This window comes from Carassius auratus, chromosome 5 (genome assembly GCF_003368295.1).
Source record: "Carassius auratus strain Wakin chromosome 5, ASM336829v1, whole genome shotgun sequence".
Classification (NCBI taxonomy): domain Eukaryota; kingdom Metazoa; phylum Chordata; class Actinopteri; order Cypriniformes; family Cyprinidae; genus Carassius; species Carassius auratus.
Genome location: NC_039247.1, coordinates 9,446,396 through 9,463,696, shown reverse-complemented (window position 1 = coordinate 9,463,696; position 17,301 = coordinate 9,446,396). Strand labels below are relative to the sequence as shown.

At 36.1% G+C, this 17,301-nt stretch overlaps 1 protein-coding gene across 1 annotated transcript in view; it reads left to right on the top strand.

Annotated features, from left to right (window-relative positions):
- LOC113074125 (whirlin-like) overlaps positions 1 to 17,301 on the top strand; it is a 48,619-nt gene that overhangs the window by 29,549 nt on the left and 1,769 nt on the right. The window contains exons 7-12 of the mRNA XM_026246859.1: positions 9,263 to 9,466; positions 9,697 to 9,906; positions 10,599 to 10,667; positions 12,073 to 12,652; positions 14,964 to 15,139; positions 15,254 to 15,370. Coding sequence (XP_026102644.1) covers positions 9,263 to 9,466; positions 9,697 to 9,906; positions 10,599 to 10,667; positions 12,073 to 12,652; positions 14,964 to 15,139; positions 15,254 to 15,370 — 1,356 coding nt within the window. The remainder of the gene's footprint in view (positions 1 to 9,262; positions 9,467 to 9,696; positions 9,907 to 10,598; positions 10,668 to 12,072; positions 12,653 to 14,963; positions 15,140 to 15,253; positions 15,371 to 17,301) is intronic.

Sequence of the window (17,301 nt, the reverse complement as noted above, 5' to 3'; positions counted from 1 at the left end):
CATGAAAACCGTCTCCCTCGTTTCATGGGGAGACTGCTGGCTGTGGAGGGCACCACAGGACTCTGGGAGGGGCTTGCCTGATCCCCCAGGGTTGCCACGGCCAGGACACGACCCTCAGGGATCGTTGGCAGCTGGGTAGGTGGAGGGGACCTCTGGGGCTCCTCCTCTTGCCCGCTCGCTCCGGAACGACCTCCCCTGGTCCCCTGGAACACCACAAGGCGAGAGCCCTCAAAACAATCTCGCTGGCTGGCTGATGCCATCCAGCATTGCCTCCTGTCTGCTGAGTTCCTTCGGGGTCGGTTCATTCTGTCAGGATCTTGGCAAGGAGGAACTCAGGTGCAGACAGGATTTACAACACAAACAGGTTTATTCACAAAAAGGGGAAAAATAAAAACCCACGAGGGGGAAAACAAGGGCTAGGGTAAACACTAAATAATTCTACAAAACACAGTAAACAAGGTAAACAAAGACTGAACACTAACTACTAACAAACACTCACTGCAGGACAAAAGACTTCGAGGAGTTTCAAGGACAAGGTACAATCACGAATGATGAACACATATGAGGTACACAAATCACAATGAACCGACGCAAGACAGAGCACACTAGGAAAGCTAAATAGGGGGAACAATCAAGACACGACAGGTGGCACAGATGGGACAATCAAGACACGACTAGGTTAACAAGGGGGGCGGGGCAAGGGAACGAGACAACACAAGCACATGGCCCAAAGGCAAGGCCATGTGCTTGTACACAAAACACGGGTCTGTCATGATCCTGCCTCAAGACTAGGAAAAATCAAGGACACGAGGGCAGAATCATGACACCAGGTTCTTACCTCTTCTTTTAACACTTCTATTCCGTTTCCCATTCCACGCATTCCAAGTTCTGTCAGAGGACATTGGCACAAGTGCAGGATTTCTGTGACCCATTTATGTTCAAGGTGGCCTACAGGATTGACAAGGATCTTCACTGAAGTAGTATTATACATATATAGAGGGATAAGCCATTATCTGTAGCAGGGAAATAGAGATGTCACTCAAGAGACCTGGAAATACATCCTCACTCACACAGCAGTGATTTTAAACAGCGATAAAGAATTAGGTTTTTCACAATTGTATTATGCTTTTGGTTGAGCATACTACATTATGCTGAGGAGGAAGGTGATTTCTCAAAATGTGTTGCCTTTTTAATGTTCTTGTGGTCATGCATGAAATATCTGGGAAATCTGGGAATATCCCGTGGCAAAACAGAAAAACAAATAGAGACTTGATTAGCATAGCTGCTGTTCCAACAAAGTAAAAGATGCAACTGCAGTCACAATTTAAGAGATGCATTATTCGAATGCTTGGCGAAAGAGATTAATCTAGATTTAAAAAGAGAGTGTGTCTGAACCCTGAACATTATCAGGAAGTCTATTCCAGAGTTTGGGAGCCAAATGTGAGAAAGCTCTACCTCCTTTAGTGGACTTTGCTATCCTAGGAACGACCAAAAGTCCAGCGTTTTGTGACCTTAGGGTGCGTGATGGATTGTAGCGTGGTAGAAGACTAGTTAGGTACGCAGGAGCTAAACCATTTAGGGCCCTATAGGTAAGTAATAATAATTTGTAACTAATACGGAACTTACTAGGTAGCCAGTGCAGAGACTGTAAAATTGGGGTATTATAATCATATTTTCTTGACCTTGTAAGGACTCTAGCTGCTGCATTTTGGACTACCTGTAGCTTGTTTATTGAAGATGCAGGACAATCACCTAGAAGTGCGTTACAAAGTCAGAATGACCTCCTCTCCTAGGTTCACAAAAGGTCATCCATAAAATGTGTTGTAAGTAATCTTAAAGATTCCTAAATGCATTTACTTTCGGAAGGCCAAATAAAGTGCTTTTGCCTTCACCTAGATACACACAGCAGGTGGTGGAGGAATACAAGGTGGCTAAATGCAGACTAGTAATTTCATACAGACTCTCAAGATGAAAAAATCATACATGCAAGTGTTATGACAAGATCAGGATGCAAATGGGCACCACTGGGTACACAGTAATACGAGCTTTTGTATAGATCAGACTGTTTTACTCTATTCATATTAAACCTGCAATTCATTATTAAGCCAGAGTTATTAGTGTATCACATCAAAATGTGCAGTGTTGTGTTGGCAGGACAACAAAAGAGAACCAAATTTGAACATTCATCTAAAACAGCATGGTTCATTTTGTCAGAGCACCTGCAGGATCCACCAAACCACTGCTCTGACTCGTATATGCCATGTTAACTATATAAAAAAAAGTTTTTCGGTAACACTTTAGAATAAGGTTCCATTAGTTAATGTTAGTTAACTACTTTCGTTAACATGAACTAAGCAAGAACAATCCTTCTACAGCATTTATAAGTCTTAGTTCATGTTAATTTCAACATTTACTAATGCATTATTTAAATCAAAAGTTGTGCTTGTTAACATTAGTTAATGCACTGTGAATTACCATTAACTGACAATGAATAACTGTATTTTCATTAACTAACATTAACGAAGATGAATAAATACAGTAATAAATGTATTATTCATTGTTTGTTCATGTTAATTAATACATTAACTAGCATTAACTAATGGAACCTTATTCTAAATTGTTACCAGTTTTTCTAATGTTGCATGGCAAACAATGTTAAACCTATGATGTTTTTCGGATAAATCTTTAGCTTTTCTGAAACTAAGCCATTGATTAGCTAGTTTGTGGATTTTGTTTAGTTTGTGGATTGGAGACGAGGCATACTAATTCATTGTAAAAGCCAACTGCTTTAGGCTTATATAATTATGTTTGAATGACGACAGTAAACTGGATACAGTGATCCATGCTGAAACATAAATTAAGCAATAATTTATTTGTTAATATATTGTTAATCATTGTGCTAAAAAGAGAAATGGCGGCATTTATAGTCTGTGGAGGTTCAGAGCTAACACACAGTAGATACACAAACTTGATGCTTTAAGCTGGTGGGCTGCCTGCTGCCTTCACACCCGATCCCCTCAAATTACACCTGGCTTTACACTATTGTGTGCCCAGATTATCACAATTCTTGCATGAGTTTTGGACAAATTTGTGCAAATCTGTTTGTGGCGGTCAATGTTGATATGGGCCAGCCTGCAACAAATACATAAATGTATCGGAAAGACTGATATGAAATTAATATTTTTTATTCAGCAACTCAGCCCGAATGATATATATATATATATAGCCCAAGCATCCCTTACTAATTCAAAAAATTTCACTTTAGAATTAGTAATGAAGGTACGCTGAGTTGCTAGATTGAAAGTTTGTTTTATTACTTTATTAAAAGCTTACTGTATTATGTAGAGTTGAGTATCTATTACTGAGAGATGGATTGAGCGAGTCTGATTACCTGCATCTGCATTCATCCTAAAAAAAAATAAAAAAAAAATAATAATAAATAAACTTTGGTAGTACTGTATGTATGTTTAGAATGGAGTGTAAGAATTTTTCTTTTTTCGAGTGAACTGTTTCTTTAAGAATCAATACAGTGTTTTTACAGAGAACAGCATCTCTCTCTTTGTCTGTGTCACTTACATATTTGTATAGATTGTTTCATTGTCTAATGTGATTCATCAAATTCAGATTCATCAAAAAAGGGCCTGACTCATCTTCCTGTTCTTGCTATAACTCCCTTAGTCCTTCATCCAGCTCTGAGTAATAAATAATGTCAGTAAACAAAGTCAGACCTGGTGTCATCAGCATCCAGTCACTGCCATTGCAATGTCTAGTACTTCATATAAATCATTATGACTCTTTGTATTTTAAGAACAGCTAGAAATTTTCTCAGTTCAGCAATAGCCCAAGCTGGAACAGTGGCTGGTAATGCATGTTTGTTGTGGGGAATGATTCTGTCATTAGGGTGCTTGAGTTATGTGCATTTAAACTTGAGAGTTAAATTGGCAGAGACACTCTTATCTGGGGTTATTGATTAAGGCAAGGGACAGTTTTAGTGATCAGGGCTGTGGATCAGCAATATCCAGGAAAGAGGGTAGTGATGAGGGATGGATGGTCCTTTCCAGACTCCTGGCATCATGAGTCTAGGCTCTTTGAGATAAAGTGCAAACCAGCTTGCCAAATGAAACCTCCTACTGTCCTTCAAGTTATTGCAAGTTGCATATCATAAGATGTAAGTAAATCACCCTAAATGTGAATGTTTGATAATCACCCAAATGTTCCTTTGAATGATTTATCAAAAGTCTGTAAAGTTTATTTCCACTATCATTCAAAAGTTTGGAGTCGGAAAGATTTGTTCTGCATTTAATTTACTAAAAATACAGTAAATCAGTGTGAAATATTATTACAAATTAATATAACTGTTTGAAATGTTAATGTATTTTAAAATGTAATTTATTTCTGCAATGTCAAAGCTAAATTTTCAGTAGTTGTTGCAGTCTTCAGTGACACGTGATCTTACAGAAACCATTCTAATTGATTTTGCGCTCAAGAAACTTTTATTCTTATAATTAATAATATAATATATAATATAATAAGATAATAATATAATATAATATATAATAATAATAATTAATAAAATCCTTTGTAACATTATAAATATTTTTACTGTATAAAATATTTGTAGATTTTTGGCTGCTTAGGGTGTATAGCTATTGAAATATTTCTTGTAGTTGAATAAACATGAACATTCTTTTCCCACTTCTCTTCTTCAGAAACATCTGCTTGCATTCTTTTCGGTTAGCATACACAGCATTCTTAAACTTATTTTCATGCCAGTTTCTTTCTTTATGAATTCATATTTGTTCTTCACTATAATGTAATGTAAAAACCTTGAAATTTGGGATTAAATCTGATCGCATATGCATTTTTATAAATGAGGTCCAGGTGTTAGTACTCTAATAAAATGTTAACATAAGTTCTTCTAACTGTTCTGCAACTAATAGCCAACTCTTCTCAGTTATTTATACAGCAATCACGCTGATTGTGTGAGGTGAGAAAGAAGGACGTGTACTTTCTGATGGCGGCAGGCTGAAAACATGCATTAGTGCTGTCTAGAACACTGAAAAGAGACAGAACAATTTGATGAATATGGCTGTCTGTGTTACAGTCATACACATTTCATACTGAATATTTTAGGTTTGATCATGAGTTGTAAAGAAGAACCACTGTAGAAGTTTGTACCATTGACCACGTGTGAGTAGAGAAAGAGAATTCGGAAATCCTTGAGGAATGGATATCTTTGTTATTCTTCAAATGAGAGTGCTCAAGGACAGATGAGACTGAATACAAAAAAAAGTATTGATTTTTACAAGCATGCCACAATGCTTGTCAGAGCAAATCTGTCTCATTCTCATTCCCTGATCTCTTCCTATTTCATGTCTATTGCACTTTAATCAAGCACAAACAGTACTTTTCAAAAATGTTAGGGTTAGTAAAATTTTTATTTCTTACAAATGTTTTTGAAAGAAGTCTCTTATGCTTGCCATGGCTTCATGCATTTGTTTATGATGGATTATTGCAATTTAAGATGACTTTTTACTCTTTTTTTTCACACATTTAAAAATGTAATTGTTTTCCTGTGATGGATAGCAAAGCTACATTCTCAGCAGCCATTACTCCATTCTTCAGTGACATATGATCCTTTGTCATATGAAATCATTGTAATATTACTATTATTAGGAGCCATTGTGGCTTTTGTGGAAACTGTAATACATTTTTCAGAATTCTCTGATGAATAGAAAGTTCAAAAGAACGGCATTTATTTGAAATATATCTATTTTTTAATAACAAAAACGTATTTTCTGTCACTCTCAATCAATTTAATGGACCCTTGTTGAATAAAAGTATTACTTTATTTGAAAAAGGATCTAACTTTTAAACTCAAGTGTGTATTCATCTCTCTTGGACAGCATTCCTCTCACAAATACTGACATATGTTACTGACATAAGTGGTTCTCAAATGGTTGTCCTTCACAACTTAGGGTTACATTGGACATTAGATGGCAACTGAATACGAACCAAAATGATTTAGTGTTAGTAAACAAAATTAGTCCTACCCTTCGTAAAACTAAAATGTAGTAAGGTTATGATCCACCAGTTGAGAACCACTGCTCTGCGTTGTAGAACTTTATGTCCCTATTTTCTCTCACGCTGAACTTTTGAATGTTTGTGTTCCGAATGTCTTTAAAAAAGTTGTTGACAGAGATGGGAGTTATTGTGATGTAGGTTTGATTAAGGAGAATGTCTAAAAGTAGTAAGCAGAGAAGGGACATATTTTCAAAATAAAGGCGTAGAGTTGGGGTACTCGAACTTGGACTCGGACTCGAGTCCGAACTCGAGTCCAATTTTGAATGAACTCGGACTTGTCACGCACTCGGGTGAATTTGTACTCGGACTTGACACGGACTTGAACATTTTGGACTCGGAAAATATTCCGAGTACAGTCGAGTCCGCGTCACGTGTAACAATAAAACCAGCATAAAATTGAAATGATAAATTAATGAATGTCTCCCCTTCTGTCATTTTACCGCACCACACCCTGCTTGCAGACGAAAACGCACACGCACCACTCACTGGATATCAATGTGGATTAGTGATGGGAAGTTCGATTCTTTTCCGCGAACCGGTTCTTTCGGACGGTTTGATTCAATAAACCGTTTGAAAAAAAAACAGTTCACCGGATACATAATCCATTGCGATGTATTTGTTATTAAATGAACTTACGTTTCGTCAGATTGCCCTTCATTCAAGCCCTCGGTTTACCCGCACTCATTACATTAACACAAAATCAGTTCAGAATCAATCACCAAAAGAATCAGTTTGGTTCAGACGCGCTGTGAGTCATTCGGCTTCATGCTGAATCACGAATGCGCAGTATCATCAGCTCCTCGGTTCTCGAATCGGACGCGTCCGAAAGAAACGGTTTTCGGTTCAGTTTACTGATGATCTGAAAACTGATACAACCGGTTCTTGACTCGAGAACGCGAATCGCGCAAAACCCGGGTAGGAAAATCTGACAGGGTAGGATAAAATGTCAGGACACCGGCACATGCTGCAGTTCAGTATCATCAGCTGCTCTACTCTTGTTCATGTTCTGTTTACTACAAACTCAGTTTGTGAATCTGTCATCATTAACTATAAATACAGTACAGATATTTCATAAATCATCCCTTATTCATATTAAACATGTCTTTAGAGTCTTAATTATTGTCTAACTTCCCTGAAAACTCCTTTGGCCCATACATAATCTACAATATACAGATTAGAAACATGTAGCCCCTATCTTAAAAAAGAAAACGTATATATATATATATATATATATATATATATATATATATATATATATTTTTTTTTTTTTTATCACACTTTCCGATGTTTAACAAAATACTTGAAAAATTACACGCATGCGCAGTATCATCAGTTCATCGGTTCTCAAATCGGACGCCTCCGAAAGAAACGGTTTTCGGTTCAGTGTACTGGTGATCCGAAAACCGATGCAACCGACTACCAAAGACAGCAGCAGCAACCAACAGATGCTGCACAGCTCAGCATTGCAGGATTTGCAAGACCAGACCTGCAATGCAACTATATGATGCAAGTTCTCCAAGACAACAAGAAATTCATAATGTCATCATTAAGGATCTCCTCATTGGCTGCACTTTACCTCTGTCAAATGTGGGGGAGAGGCATTAAATAACTGAAATGTCATCTTTAACTGGAGGACAATATAGTGTGATACAATAATAAAATAGGTTCATTTGTATTTTCATGCACTTGTAATACAATAAAACCTTTGAAAACTTTTTTGAAAGGAAACTAGTTCTGTTGACATAAAATAAAAATGTTCAATGGCAATGACTAGATGTAACAGTGGTATTTTTTTTATTACATTTTTATATTGCCATTGGTTTAATGGGTTGAAAGGTTAAAATATTAATGTAAAAATGTACAATACCAATTTATAATCTTTTTTAATTTAATTACTTTCTGGACTCGGGCGGACTCGACTCGGACTCGGCCTTTAAGAACTCGGACTTGAGTCCAACTCGGCCCCTTTTGGACTCGGACTCGGACTTGGACTCGATGTTTGTGGACTTGGTCTTGACTCGTACTCGACAAAGGTGGACTCGGACCCAACTCTATAAAGGCGCAGGAGAGAGAGAGAGAGAGAGAGAGAGAGAGAGAGAGAGTTTGTTACTCTAGGGTATGTAGCATTACATATTAGACATGGCTGACTGGTGAGGTCTCAGTGATGCAGTCCTGCAGCTGCTATTCTCTCTTTCCCATGAGTGCCTGCTGCCCACACACTGGCCTGAAAATGCACATTACATCAGTTCATATCAACTACACGGTGTGACTAATGATTGCACAACTGTTTTATACCACTGTAGCACTACATGCCACTGTTTGTTACTTTTCAGTTATGAAAATAAATGAGTAACCTTAGCTGTATCCGAAACCGCTGCTTTCCCAGACTTCAGAGAAAGCATTTTAATACAAAGTATTTTCATACATAGTATAGTATCTCCTTGGGGTGTCAGACAGGCTTCGGAGACATCAAAACTTTGTGCAAAATGATCTTTAAAAAAAAAAATATCCTGTGAGCTTAACAAGCAAACATTTAATTAAAATGTTAATTTGTCAGTAGAAGTTAAAAAATTACAATAGCATAAATAAAACTATGAGATTGTTTCAGGGTTATTATACTTAACTAGAGCTAAAGTTTTGAAGTATTGAAATATAAAAAACTTATTTCAGTTAGAAATGGAAAACAACATTTCTTATTTTCATTTCCTAACTTGAAAACTAAAATAAAATGGAATAAAAATGTATATTGTAATTATTATATAAATATATTATAACTAAATAATATATTATAACTAAACATAAATGAAATGAAATGAAAAATGCACACAACCTTACTAATTACTAAAACTAATTCAAATGTTAATAAAAGTATATTTAAAATAATACATTAAAAAGAACAAAATAAAATAAAATAAAATATAAAGTTTTAAAATATAAATTTACATGGCTGATAATGAATGAACAAGTTCAAAACAACTATTCATTTAGTAACAGGACACTGGTGTGTGTTATTCTGAGATGCAGTGAAAGATGCAAATGAAAGAATATGATTAAAAATCAAACACATTAAGGCATCTTTGATGTAAACCTATGATTGGACAATAAGAGATTTTACATGCCTGTACAACATTGTATATGTAGACACACCTTCTATAGTTATATCTTCTCTCTTTTGCAGTCAATCTGTTGTAAAGTTGTTGTACCAGCAGTTGGAGCGGTTCACGCAGGAGCCTGGAGCTCACTGGAGGAGCAGGCATACATTCTTCTGACAGAGACAGAGAGACAGACCATGAGCTATTACATTCAAGAGTACCAGCATGCACACATCGGGGTAGAGCCTCTGGCCATGGCCCTGTTTGAACTCTTCAACACACACGCCAAGGTGACACTGACAGCAAAATCATACAAAAACAACAACAAAACAATAAAAAAAAAAAAACTCTGAAGAATTGCTAACAACCCATAAAGCCATGGTCTATGTCAGCATCTTTGTTATTTTCTTTGTTAATGCACAATGTCACTTAGTATTGTATTTAAATGAAAAAATGTATCATATTTGGAATGATTTCAGGTGTTTCATTTAATGATCTCTTGGCTGTGCCCACTCGCCAGCTGTCTTTGCTGGCTGAGGTGCGGACTCTGATCGCTCCACAGGATCTGGAGCGATTTGATGGGCAAGTGTTACACCGCGAGATGGAGGCGTGGAGAGCTCGGCACGGAGGCTCGGGCCTCCTGCACACTGACTCTGTCTGCATCACCCATCCAGAGGGCCACATTCCTGCTGCCTGCCAGCTGACCACTGCAGTCCCCAGCTACAACAAGGCACGTGGCTTTGCGATCATCATTTGGCATTGTGCAGTGCTGTGAATATTAGCATGCACAGGTGGACAGAATTAAAGTACAGATTCCCTGTTTAAATATTACTATATGTGCTACTCTTAAATTTCCACTTTGGCAAGAGTACAAACCCTGAATGAAACACTAATATTAAGAAATATTATAAAAAATTAAAAAAAATCAAGATTCTTCAATGACTAGAAAACTCAAATGAACAGCATTTATTTGAACTGTTTACAACTATTAATTTCTTGATAAAAAAAAACATTTTTGAAATGTCAAAATACAGTAATATAAATATATATTTTTGATTCCTTTAAAAAAAAATTGGACCCCAGAAGTTATAGTGTATGCATTAAAAATTTTGATGTATAAAACTCTAGTTTTTATTTATTTATTTTTTTATTATTCATAGATTTCAATGCTCTATTCCCATATTTGATGAGAGAGGATTTTTTTTTTGTATTTGTAACATCTAACTTTACTCTGACTGACTTCTATTGTGCCTTTGTATGATTTAATTCCAAGCATTAGACATGGACATTAGACATCTCAAGTGGAGCATGGGTTTTTTAAACTCAAACATCTTTTTAATTGTATTTTGTTCTGGAGTGATTGTTGCTGTGTACACACGAGTCATTTCAGTGATTTAAGTTTTTTTTGCTTTGCCTTAATAGAGTGAGTGCAGGTTGGATGGGAGTTTGATGCCAGTTGAGAGCTTAAATTCTCTTCCTATTGTTGCTCTGGTGAGTTATTTACATTTGTCTGCTATGTGTCTGCACGCTGTTACATTTTGTGGAGTAAAAGCACTCAGCATTAAAATGGCTTTTGTATTTCTGAATGTAACAAGAAAAAGAAGGGACATGATTTAGGACTGGAAAGCAAAACACTTATCCCTAAAAAAGGCACAGAATTCATTAATAACATGTATTAACACTAAAATCAACATACTATACATACTACTGTTCAAAAGTTTGGGTTTGGTATAAAATTTGTAAATATTTTTGAAAGAAGTCAAAATACAGTAAATACTATATTATTAAATTATATTTTTAAATGTATTACAATTTGAACTAACTGTTTTATATTTTAATATGTTTTATTTCTGTGATGGCGAAGCTGAATTTTCAGCAGCCATTAATCCGGTCTTTAGTGTCACCTTATCCTTCAGAAATCATTCTAAAATGCTGTTTTAATGCTAAAGAATTATTATTATTATTATTATTATTATTATTTATTTTTTTTATGTTGAAAACTTTTTTTGCTTTTTTGTGGAACTTTTTTTTCTTCAGGATTCTTTGATAAAACTTTCTCCTTTAAATCTTGCTGAGCCCAAACTCCTGAATAGTGGTGCAATTAATGTAATATATAATTAAAAATATGCTTTTACTTTCAGTAGTTGATTGTAAACCTGCAATACTGTATGAATGAAAATGAAAGTGACAGTTGGGGGTTCGGTGCCTTGCTCAAGGACACCTAAATTGTGGTATTACCTACTCGAGACTCGAACCCACAACCCTAGGGTTAGGAGTCAAATACTCTAACCACTAGGCCACGACTTCCCCAAATCCAGTGTCATTTTACTGTTCACTGTTCAAAACATGGAGTAGCATATATCAGACAAAAGAGCTTGTTGCTCACCTGATGCCAGTCATTTGGATTTTGCAGAAATTGCATGGTGACATCATAAAATATTTGTAACATAAAATATATTCTGTTAGGTTCTAATTCAGAACACTGCCATGTGACAGATTTTCTTTTTATCTAGTCAATTTGCTGAAGATTGTGTTAAGTTTAATGGATTTTATCCTTCCCTTTCTTGTTCCCATTTAATTAAGCATTAGCAGCCCAACATGAACTATTGTAATCATAAATAATTATCTTGGATGAATCCGTAATTGACCATCTTGTCATAAACGTGTGCTTATGCGAAATGGTTGTACTTAGGGACAACTCTATCATTTGTTCATTTCATAATGTGTTAACATTTTAGAAGGAAGTGTCACCTTTTTAAAGCGTTTAAATGTCAGGATGTATTTTTTTTTATCATAACCTCCCTCAATGATAATGTATCCTTTAATTGCCTGTCTTAGTCTTCGAAAGCGACAGTGAGGAGATAAATATAGACAGTACGTTTATGTTTTATTTCAGGACAAGATGCAGCCGTCATCCGAGTCACCCCACTCGTTCAAGCCTCCACCTCCACCTGTTCGACATGCCAGCCCTAAAAATCAGACCAAACGACCTTCGTCCAAGCTGTCCCAGACCAACCTGCTCTTTACCGCCCCCAGTAGGCGGCATCAGGAAAACCATACCCACAATCACTCACACTCGCCCTGCTCTGCTCACACCTCCCCATGTACTATCCACCACACTGCTTCCAGCTGCTCTGTCCATCACACTCCTCCACCCTGCTCTCACCATCACAGCTCTCCACGATCGTCATCCTTTCAAGCTAGCCCTTCCTCTGGACCACCGTGTAGAGATTTGGTTCAGTTTCTGATGAGCAGGCACCTGGAGTCTCCAAATCGATCTAGAGAGGGCACCCCCGTGATTTCTCCACGCTCCTCTCCATCCCTTTCGCCTTCACTGCTAATGCCTGCGCCGCCCCCCTGTAGCCCTGAGAAGCTGGAGGGCTCCCCCTCTTCACACAGCTGCGGTGCTGCCCAGACCAGCCCACTACACCCTGAGCCAGAGACCACAGAGGAAAGGCCTCAGCCCCAAATACGAGGTGAAGACACTATCTGATTATGAGATTAAAGAGATAGTTCAGCCAAATATAAAAATTCTGTCATCAATTACTCACCCTCACGTCATTCCAAAATATATGAATTTCTTCCGTGGAACGCAAAAGTATTAGTAACCATTGACTTCCACTGTATAAACAAAAACAGTTAGAAATTTATTACAAATATTCTTTAGATATTTTTATGTACAATGGAAGTAAGAATTCATAATGGTTTGGAATAACAAGCAACAAGTAAATAATGATAGGATTTTATTTTTTTGGACAAACTATTTAAGTTAGCACTTACAGTAAATCTAGTTTACCTGTTTGGAGCTATGCATGCTTTTGAATACATGCTTTTGATCATCTGAATGATCAAGTAGATTATTAGAGTCCTAAAACCAAAAATTTTACTCATGTACAAATCTTTAACAAATGTTTACAACCATTCAAAAATCTACAGTGTGCCCAGTGTAGTTTGGTTCACAGACAAATGAATTTTTTTGAAACAAATCTTTTTATAATCAAAAACATATCAGTGTAAAGTGTTTCATTGACAAATGATTGAATCATTCATAAAGGCATGAACTTTGAACTGTTAGTTTTTCAAAAGAAGTGTTTAAGTTTATTTCATTTGGTATTCACAAAGCATTGATGACTATATGCTATACAGGTGCATCAAAAAAAGAAAAAGAAAAGAAAATTGAATATCATGGAAAAGTTCTTTATTTTTTGTAATTTAATTAAATAATAAGCAAACTTTTTATATTCTTGATTCATTGCACACAAGCTGAAACATTTCAAGAGTTTTTTTTTTTTTAATTCTGATTGTTATGACTTACAGCTTAGGAAAATTTAAAATTCTGTATCTCAAAAAATTTGAAGATTTTCTCAAGGATCAATCAAAACGGATTTACAAAACAGAAATGTTCAATATCTCCTAAGCAGGTTTAATTATGAACTCAATACTTGGTTGTGGCTCCTTTTGTATGAATTATTGCTTCAGTGCAACGTGGCATGTAGGCAATCAGCCTGTGTCACTTTGTGCCTCTCCAGTCTTCCTCCAGACTCCAGACCTTAATTTCCAAATGAAATCCTAAATTTACTTTCATCTGAAAAGAGGACTGTGGACCACTGAGCAACAGTCCAGTTATTTTTCTCCTTACCTCAGGTGAAATGCTTCTGATGTTTTTTTTTTTCTGGTTCAGGAGTGGCTTGGTTCAAGAAATGTGACAGCTGTAGCCCTTTTCCTGAAGACGTCTGAGTGTTTTGACTCTTGATGCGCTGACATTGGATTGAAGACTTCAGTCCACTCCTTGTGATGCTCTTCCAAGTTCTTGAATCAGCTTTTAACAATCTTCCCAAGGCTGTGGTCTTCCCTGTTGCTTGTGCACCTTTTCCTACCACACATTGTCCTTCCAGTCAACTTTCTATGAATATATTTTGATACAGCACTCTGTGAACAGTCAGCCCTTTCAGCAGTGACCTTCTGTGTCTTACCCTCATTGTGGAGGGTGTTGATGATTGTCATTTTGGCAACTGTGAAATCAGCAGTCTTTCCTATAATTGTGGTTGCATGTTCTAAACTAGCCCAAGAGGTACCCAGTATTTATACTCAAAATTATTAAAAACTAATCAAGCCCAAAATGCAATATTCTATTTTTTTGAGATACTGATTTTTTTATTTTCCTAAGCTGTAAGTTATCACCATCAGAATTAAAACAAAAAACTCTTGAAATATTTCAGTTTGTATGCAATTAATCTAGAATATAATATAAAGTTTGCTTTTTTTAATTAAATTACAAAACCTTTTGAGATGCACCTGTATATCTGTTATATAATAAATAGCAAATAAATAATTTGATAGCTGTAAGGAAGTTTTCTGTATAATTGACTGCATTTGCTGAGAGAAAAAATAAAAAGGAAAATACACAAACAAAATGGAAATGTGACAACATAAATAACAATCAAATTGAATTAGGGGTATCTGTATTGATAACAGCCCTATTGAAAACACATTAAAAAGATTGGCTAAGGATAAAGGAGGTACTCAAGGCTTTAATTTCTCAGATGGCAGGATACCTTATTACAAATTGTACATAAAGTATAGTCATAGGGCATCTCATTCATCCAAAATAATTAATCACACTAATTTAACATATTAACAGCCCTAAAAGGTCCAGCTTCTATAACTCTTTTCAGATCCAAATAATGTGTGAGGTCCACATAAATTCTGAATGCAGATCTCTAATCTGTGAAAGCGAAATTGTGTGGTTATTTATGGCTTTGTGTGCTCATTTGTCTGTATTCCCAGGAGCCACACTGTCCCAGCTGTCAGACAGCGGACAGACTCTGAGTGAGGACAGTGGAGTGGATATCGCAGAGGCTGGGGGGTTGAGTAAGGACAGCAGCCCTCGACCAGGTAAAGCTCCATTCCTCCAGGTCCGAGGTGGGACACGCAGAGCAGAAGGACTCGCACAAAGAGCAGCGGCAAGTTCTCTTCTGTTTTTTAAATGAGTTAGTGTCATTTCATCATATAAATAACCATTATACAGTATTATGTATGTCTTAATGTTGCATTTTTGCACTGTTTGTCATTTTTAGATGGGAATAATGGAGCCTACGCTTGTAAGGGTGCCCAAATGTGCCAGTACACTGGGTATTACTGTAGAAGGGGGTGCCAACACCAGACAGCCTCTTCCACGCATTGCGACCATACAGGTGGGTCAGAGCGCTCTGGACATAGTTTAGTTCAAAGCTACAGCTAAGAAAGATTAGCCATGATGCATTATTTTGATCGAAAGAGAGAGTATATTTTTATAAAAGATTTCTATTATAATCAAAGAATCCTGAAAAAAATAAACAATAATTAAACTGTTTTCCCTTTGAATGGTTGTTTATATAAATGTGAAAATCACTGTAAAATATAATTCAGTCTAATTACAATTTAACTATTTTACCACAAATCCATGTGTGCTATGTTATTGGAATATTGTATTGTTAGCTTAGGAACATGATACGCTGTTGAAATCAGCTATATGAGCCTAATCTGATTTGCATGTGTTTCTGTGCTTGACCCTGTTTGATTTGTTTCTAGTGTATAACATTCCAAAAAAAAAAAATCCACCAACAAAGAAATAGAATAGATGGACAGCTCCTTAGGTTTTGACATTCTGTAGTGTTCAAATTTAGCCACATGTATATATTTGTTTCTGTAATATATATGAAATGTTAGCATAAAAGTATCACAGTCTTTAGAATTATTATTCCCACAAAGTACCTTTTGTTCCCATAATGGAAAGGGTTGCTAATGTACTGTGAAGGTCTGATATTACACCCATCAAGGTGCAAGATACAGCTGTAACGTATATATTGTGGTTTCAAAAAGCTTTTAAAAGCTGTTCTCTCATAGACACATAAATGCTTAGGTCAGTAAAACCTGCTTCTTCATCATGACTATAATTACGATTCTGCACGAAAAGCAATCCCAGTTTTCTTCTTAGAAATTAGTTATGACACAATTAATACTTTTGCCATTAGATAAACCCCTTATCTTTGTATAGTATCTAACAGTATTAAGATGGTAGATTAATCTTTAGTCATAACATTACAGTAAGTTTTAAATATAAAGGAGCCAGTTTGTTTTCATCTCATTTTTTATCACATTTAGCCCAGCATCTGTTAGCTAATGGAGCACATTAGCATATTCAGGTCCAGTTTATGTGCATGTGTACTTGCTTCTCTCATTGTTTTGTTCACTCAACAAAAAGGTGAGAGATTTCCCCTTTAGCACAAAGTGGCTTTGCACAGAAATATGTTTGCTTGCATATTTAAAAAACATTGGGATCAAGCAGCTTGTGATATGACTATAGCTTTAGGGTATGAAAAAATAAATAAACAAGATAAATTGTATCTAATAGCGCTTAAAGAGATGTCTGATACTGCTGACCGAAGACAAAGTGCTGTAGCGGTGTTGCTGTATTAGTATTCTTTGTTGCTTGCTAGAGTATCCTTGAAATTTGCATAGACTGTCAATTTACACAACCAGCATTTGTAAATCTCACCACTGGAAAGGTCAGAGGAGAAAAAAAGCCTGTCACAGACCCATCTGGACATGTTTCATAATTAAAGGAGCAGGTCTTTTGTCCAGAAAATGTCCTGAGACATCACTCCTGTCTCCCTGAAAAGAAAAGGAGTTTAGGAAGCAGCTCACAATTTAGACGATCAGAAATGATCATCTTTGCCTGTTAGAAGTCTGTGTGCTGACATTGGATTGGCTGGAGGAATCTGTTTAATGGTGCATCAGTCACTTAAGAAAGATCATATTTATAAGTTGAACGCATTCGAATGCCACCGCAATAGTGATTGAGAAATGTAGGATTTTAAAATATTGATGCAGTTTCAGTAGTTGATGGTATATTTGTTTGTGGAAATTGGGAAATGTAGGAAATTTTATATATTATTTAATTTGCAATAAAACTAGCTAAGTTGCATGTAAAATGCAATTGTGATGTAATATATAATGATTACGTTTACGGCAACTTCATAAATTGTAAAATTTATTTAAAAAACATATATAAAAAGAAAACACATATTTTATTTATTGCAGTGTTTTTGGCTAAGGTACATCGTTATCTTGCGCCAAACAAAGT